The following is a 7774-nucleotide window of genomic DNA, read 5'->3' on the forward strand; positions in this document are numbered from 1 at the left end:
CAGGAAGAGCAGCCGATCTGACACTTCGATAGCTCAGTTAAACACCGAGCTTCCGACGCTCAAGAAATGTAGACGGGGCAATAGCCTATTCATCCTGCTCGGCCAAGCGAGGGATTCGCCTCTGCTCGGCATGTGAAAGAATCTCAACCTGACAAGGCGAAGTCGGACAGCAAATCATTGGCCAAGCGGACATCCAGACCGGCCCGACTTTGGGGTCGCTCGAGAGGCGCTAGCCGAGCGGCTCTTCCGCTCGGCCTGGTATAGGACAAAGGGAGCAGCTGATGATATCTTCCTAGAGACCAACGCCGCTGACAAGAAGCATGACCGACGATATGGTCAGACAGAGAATCGTACGGTGGAAACTTCCACTGTCACGTCAGGGATATGCTCTTGCTTTTAAGGCATGGCGTCGGACACGCTTTTCTAACACGTTCATTCCAGGTATGCTTTGAGGAGTGTGCACACCTCGGGGAGCGTGCACGCGCCTTTGGGGAGCCCTATATAAGGACCCCCAGACTTCGACGGAGATACGTTCAGTTTTTTACTATAGCTACAGTTCTCATTTCTTCTTGGCTCTACTCTTTTCCGCCGGAGATCTTACTTGAGCGTCGGAGGGCCATCGTTGGGGAACCCCTCCCCGGCTCGGCGTTGTGTTTGCAGGTCCACGTCAGCAGGAGATCTACATCTTCAGAGTCTTCGACCCGTCAACAGGAGCGTCATATCCTCAGCGTCCATCGACTCAGCTCTCGAACAGGATCACATATAATCATCCTACAATAATAATTATATGATGAAATAAATATAATAAAAATTATATTTTATCTTTGTTATATTTTTCAGAATTATATGATTAACGTTATAACATTCCCAAACTTTAACAGCCAACATAACTATTGAGCATTATTAAAATAACTCTCAAAGCCATGATGTTTAATATTTTTTTAGTTGGTATTATATATTTAATTTTTTAAACTGATTAATCATGGGATGATTGAATTTGTCTCATAAAATTTTTCATCGATTAGTAGAGTAACTTAAAGTGCACATAGAGGTCTATCTAAACGATCAATATTTTTAAGTTTATTTTTTGTTGGAGGGAAAATTTCTTATAATGCACCACAACTGAGATTCAAATCTCCGAGGGCTGAGGTCTAATTCCACTTTTATAAGATGGTGAATAATTAGATGATTTATCAAATGAAACATATTTGGATTGATCATTATCATATTATCCATATCCCCTTATTGATATCCAATTGGGAATTCGTGATTACATATTTTCAACACTCATTTACTGTTTATCATTGACATTAGGAGATTTTGATAAACTTGTCAAAAGCGACCTTGTCCCTCAATCCCAAATTGATACCTCTGATCAGTATCTTGTGGTGTATAATCATTTTCACGACCTTATGCCCATGTTATATCCGTGCCATGCTGATCGTCTTGATGAATATGATGTTCACTATGAGTTTGTTGATTATTTTTATCATTTGAATTATCAATATCGTCACTTTTATCACTACCTTTATTTTCATCTCTTGATAAAACTCTTTTTTCTTTGAATTGTGTTGACTTTTCTACCATATTCTTCTTTCTTGAATAACTTTGAATGCTTGTAGATCATGATCTTCTAAAACTAGTGGTTCACTATCTTTTGTCCATTTATTTAACATGTTATCATCATGAAAATATGGTTGAGATCTATTGGGTCGTAAAAATCTTCTTTTCGACACATGGTTGACTATCTACCAGTATATAAATGTTGGTGTAATTGGTTGTACCATCGATTATCAATAATATCCTAATCTGATTGTCAAGTTCCGATAAAATTTTTTATTGTCATTGTCGCTTTGTCTATTGTTTCATAGATAATTGACATTATTGGTTTTTGATGTTCGTCAACTAATTTCAAAACTTTTATTAATGGTTCAATTGCAACACAAATGTCACGAATCCTTTTCCAAAATTTTTCATTCATAATGATGTTTGTAATTTTTTCTATTTTTTTCCCTTCTTTTACTTGTATTATTGTATGTTTACAAATCATTAGAAATGCACACTTTTTATTAAATCCGACGAATGCTGAACAATACTTTCAATGGAAATAGATTTTGTTGTAAATCGAGTTTATTTCTAGTCTCAATAATTCACCGTCATTTGCAAATGTCTTTATCAAATTTACAACTTTATCACTATTATATATAAAACTCGTTATTTACTTGATTTTCTTAACCCACTTTGTTACTTTCGTCATCTTGCCAACATCTTCTAGAATGATGTTGATAAATGTTCTACAAAAGGACACCAAAACAAATGTGATTTTTCTATGGTCAGTTTGGCACCATCAACTTTATTTGCACCTTCACTGCCTGTGATCACTTCACAACATTTTAGTCCCTGATTTTATGAATAATTTTATTAAAGAAAGATAAAATAAAATCAGCTATCTTGGTTTGGTTTTGTTGGTACAATCAAAAAAATTATGAAATATCATTTTACAATCACAGTATATCATAACATTTATAATTGGATGCTTGTACATGCTCTAACCATCACTCATTATTGTGTATCCATATTTGACTATTTTGATCTTAAAGTGCTTAAATATTCATTTATCTCATTTACCTCCTCTTGTAATTTAAAGACTGCCAAGTTTCTATGATACCTTTTATTCCAATTCTAACCTTTTATCATAGATTGATAATATTGACTATTATCTGTTACATTAAATGGATTAACATTATATATGAATTATTTTGATATTATCTTATCAACATCTTTTAATTTTTCCGATATTGTTATGTTTCGTGGGAAATATAGAAAAGTCAATACAAAGAATCAGTACTAAAAAAATCTTAAAATCATTAAATTGATAAGATATGTACATATAAATTTAAAATATTATTTATATATTGTTTATCTTGACCATAGTCTCTTCATTGACTTTTACTTTACAACTATCTTTGATGGCTTTTATTTGTTTATTTGCATTAAACTTTTACATATCTTAAAGTCTTGAATATGTTTTCATAATATTGATAATATTTTCTTAGGAGTTTTATGATGTCTCGACATTATTTGTAATATGTTGTTTTAATCTCATAATTACTTTGGTTATAACTTTTTTATAAAATTTACATCGTACTATTTTACCGTCATCATCTACTTTTTGACCACATTGGCAACTAATATCACGGTTTGATATCATTACATAAATAAATAATGATACATATTTTGACTAACTTTTAAAAAACCCACATATTAAAATATTATTTATTTATAATTAGATATTTAAGCTTATAATTGGTATTTAGATATGGTAACTCAAGAATCATGATAATGAGAAGCTGGACTACCCTAGCCTTAGGAGACTAATTAACGAAACAGAAGAACAACCCACAACCAGAGAACAACAACAGATTTATTCAACCAATACTATAATCTGTCCTTACAAACCCCACGAGATGAAGCTATGGGGTTACCAAGTTATCCTCCAGCAGTTAGAACGGAAGCAGGGCCTTCTCGACTTACAATTGAACAGAGGAATGCGCATCCACGGTTCAAAAGAGATGCGTATAATGAAATGTGGACACTTCCTTTAGCACAACAATAGGGAGGCGTAATATTTGTTATTCCGAAACAATTGGGTCTCTTCCATGATGTATTCTCAAGGTGGGGTCGGTGACCCTAAACCATGTGGCAGCCCAAGGGTTTACAAATCCTAGGGACAAGGTAGAATATATGAAAAACCTCCTGGAAGAAATTGAGAAATTGGTTTGGATACAATGGCGCATGATGTATCCAACTGAGTATGATTCTCTTGTAAATACTACTGACAGAAGAAGAGGGATGCAGAATGTTCTATCTCAAATGAGGAGAGTCTTTTCTTCTGAAGATCCTACACAAGGATCTACAGTTATACAGGATGACGCCTGCAGAGACTTTGAAAAAAGTATCTTGTGATAATGTAAGGAACATTATCCAATATATGAATGATTATCTGTGACTGGCCTCCAAGATCGGAAGATTATTTACAGGACCAGAACTTTCAGAAAAATTCTAGCTTAAAATGTCCGGAGACTTGGGCAACCGAATTAAGGCCGCATTTGAAGAAAAGTATATAGGCTTAACAGTTGGAGTTATTCCAAGGATCCTATTTTCATACAAATTCCTTGAGCAAGAATGTAAAGACGCTACCTTCAAACGATCCTTGAAAAACTTGTCTTTCTGCAGTTAGATTCCCATTCCAGGATATTGTAAAAATCAAGGGCAAAAGAAATATGAGATCAGAAGAAGTAAGACATATAAAGGGAAACCCCACGACTCACATGCAATAATCAAGAAACGGAAACACTTGTTAAGAAATAAGAAGTGCAAGAATCGAGAAACGGAAACACTTGTTAATAAGTACCCGACTCAAAGTACTATTAGTTAATACGATTATCGGATGAGATAAAAAGTACGGATGTAATCTTCGAGTAGTTAGAACCAATATGTAAGCTATTTTTTTTAGTGCAGTGTAATTGCACTCGACTCCTTTTAATAGATGACTAAAGAAATACATAGGCTATTATTCATTCTCCTCCTATCTTACTAATTCTACACCAATAGCTCGCTCATTAGCTGACAGATAAACCTACAAGGCCTCCCCCACTATTGGTTTGACTAATACAGGTAAAAAAGACAAATAATTCTTTAACTCTTCAAATGCCTTGTCACAATCAGCATCCTACTAAAATTTAGTCGTCGGACGGAGTATCTCGAAGAAGAGTAAACTTCGATCAGCCAATCGAAAGATAAAACGAGATAGAGCAGTGATTTGGCTGTTCAGTCTTTGTGCTTCCTTCAAATTACAAGGAGGGGCCATATTTTGTAAAGCTTGTACCTTACTAAGATTAGCTTCAATTCCATGTTCAGTAACTACATATTCAAAAAAAATTTAACTTCTAGCCTTGAACAGACACTTGTAAGGGTTGAGCATGAGCTCATATTGTCTTAAAGTTCTGTAGATTTCTTCTATGTCATCAATCAAGTCTCCCTCCTGAAGAGATCTGATGAGGATATCATCCACATAAACCTCTATATTTCGCCCGATTTAATTTTCAAAGACCTTATTCATGAGTCTTTGATAGGTAGCTCCTGCATTCTTTACTCCGAATGGTATATATAATATTATAACAATAAGCTAAGTGCCTTCAGCAGTTATAAAACTAACCTTCTTTTGATTCTCCTTGGCAAGCAGTACTTGATGATACCCTTGATAGTCATCTAATATATAGATGAATTCACAACCAGAGGTGAAAACAACAACTTGATCAATGTGGGGTAAAGGATAATAATCTTTTGGGCAAGCCTTGTTAAGTTCTTTAAAATCAATGCAAACTCACCATTTATTTCCTGGCTTAGATACTAGGACAACATTGGCTAGCCAACTAAGGAATTGAACCTCCCGAATGTAACCTGCCTCTAATAACTTATCCACCTCTTTTTTAATAATTTTATTTTGATCAACCCCAAAATCTCGCTTCCTTTGTTTGACAGGGCGAGCATCAGGATAAACATGAAGCATATGCTCCATGACTGGCACCCTTCACTTCTTTGGGCGTCCAGGCAAATACATCGTTGTTGCGAGTCAGACACTCCACTAGCTCATCCTTTAGTCCAGGAGTCAGGTCGGCCGCTATATGAGTAGTGGCTTATGGCTGACCAGCCTGAATTTGCACTTCTTCCTTTTTTGCATATACGAGGATGGGTGACTTTTCTTGAATAGTGTTAATCTCCATCCTTTGTACTTTTCGAGCGGCATTGACCTCGGTCAATATATTAATGGAGCAATCAATATATTTTCAAATGGTTTGTTATCACTTTTCACAATAAATCCTTGCCAAATCATGGATAAATTTCCAACATTTAAAAGTATAAAATGACATTATAAGCTCAAAGAATTTAAAATGGATTATATATTTGAATTAGTGGCAATTTGACTTGGCAAAAGGACAATTAGTCTTATAATCATATATATATATATTTTGTCCTTATAATCATATATATATATATATATATAAATCAGGAAATTATACAGATCATCACATAATGATGTATTTCTCTCATAACCATCTATAGAGAGCTAAATTAAGAATCAACCCTTCCTTGATTTAAGGACATAAATTTTTTTAAAAAAATTAAAATAAAAAAATGATTAATTAAGCTGAGTAACATTGAGTTTGAAATAATTAGCTAAGTCTTATGACAATTTGCCATCGATTATCAAGATAAATCAGGATGTCTTAACGGCGAATAGAAATTCGTGGCAATTTGAGTTTGCAAGGCAGATGAATTTAAGTGGATTAAAATTCAAAATTCAAAAATAGTTTATATTTAAATTAGATGGAGTGGTGCTCCACTTAAACATGCACTTAAGCTCCTACAAAACCTAAATGGAACACAATAAAGTATTCATTTATGAAATTTCTGCATTTTTTTTAAAGAGGTAGGAGACATGAAAATCAAACAAGCATTACCAAATCTTTAAAAAAACATATAAAATAAAATAAAAAAAATAAAAGCTTTTAAGTTTACATTGGATCAGCAGGCAATACTGGGTGTAAACCAAACAAGCGGTGACCGCTCTAGTTTTGGAGATGACAATGAAGGCAGACTCAAGGAGGTGAAGCTTTCGTCCTCTAGGCTGTAAACCAAGTTATTACCCAACTCATTCGAGAGATAAATAGAATTTGACTTCAAATCAGGCAATGAACAAGTATCAAGGCAAAAAGAAGATCCTGTGCCCAAAAATAAAGCATACTTCCCCAAATTATTTAGCGCGACCATGGCGCCTTTCTCAGTATCCACCTTCCAAACCTCCAATTTCTTATTATAATCTACTAATTCATTCGTGATAGTTGCCCGTGCGATCAGTAGATCACCGAAATACGTGCAAACAAAGTGCATGTCGAAAGTAAAATCCCAAATGCTGAATGGCAGGGCCACCACCGGCGTCCTTGTCGGAGTTGAATCCAGCGTGATGAGATCGAACGCCACCACTATCACTTCGTCATCTTCTTCAAATCGTGACACCGCATAGAGCTTGCCGTTGTGAAATGCTATGTCATCATAGTGATATTGATTTCCAGGGATCATCTTCCACTTGTCATCTCCTGCGCTAGCCAAGAACAATAACTCTTTCTCCATAGAACGGCAATAGAATACAAAGCCGACGCTGTAATCTCCACATCTAGAGGGATCGCAGGACAACACGGCTCTGATGGCCTCCAAATTTCGGTTGGTGGGGATGGAGGGAAGGTCGATCTGCACACCGGTTATAGGGTTGACGAGCTGTACACTAACCTCGTTGGTGGTTATGAGCCAACCATGAGAAGATCCGACGATGAGGATGCCAGGAGCGCGACTTGGGATATCATACACGCGGCCCTCCGATAGGCTGAAGAAGTTGTAGGTGTTTTGATCGTTATGTCTTCCGTTTATGAGGAGGTGGTGTTCCGGCACAAGCCATGGGATCTGAGGGCGTTGACCACCGGAGCGGCGTCTGACCATATCGACCACGGCGGACCAATGTGAGCATACGGCGGCGCAGCGAAAGAGATCAGGGATCGAGACCTTGGATAGGATTAAGTATAAGAGATCCGTAGAAATCTCCGACCAGTAAATAGACATGTAGAAGAGACGATGGCAGTAACGACGACCGCGGTGGCGGCTGCTAAACGGCGACAAGAAAATTGGATATCCCTCTTCATTCCCTATTTCCGTTTAT

The 7774-nt window shown here is 36.2% G+C and overlaps 1 protein-coding gene across 1 annotated transcript; it reads right to left on the reverse strand.

Annotated features, from left to right (window-relative positions):
• Positions 1-6588: 6588 nt before the first annotated feature.
• On the reverse strand, positions 6589-7557 carry LOC121979815. The gene has a single exon (XM_042531806.1). It carries the CDS (start codon positions 7555-7557, stop codon positions 6589-6591), a length of 969 nt encoding a protein of 322 aa, XP_042387740.1.
• Between the last annotated feature and the right edge of the window lie 217 nt (positions 7558-7774).

The sequence above is a fragment of the Zingiber officinale genome, chromosome 5A (assembly GCF_018446385.1).
Source record: "Zingiber officinale cultivar Zhangliang chromosome 5A, Zo_v1.1, whole genome shotgun sequence".
Classification (NCBI taxonomy): domain Eukaryota; kingdom Viridiplantae; phylum Streptophyta; class Magnoliopsida; order Zingiberales; family Zingiberaceae; genus Zingiber; species Zingiber officinale.

Coding starts and splice junctions, on each gene's coding strand:
- LOC121979815 (XM_042531806.1), bottom strand. CDS start 7,557: ATGGTCAGACGCCGCTCCGGTGGTCAACGCCCTCAGATCCCATGGCTT.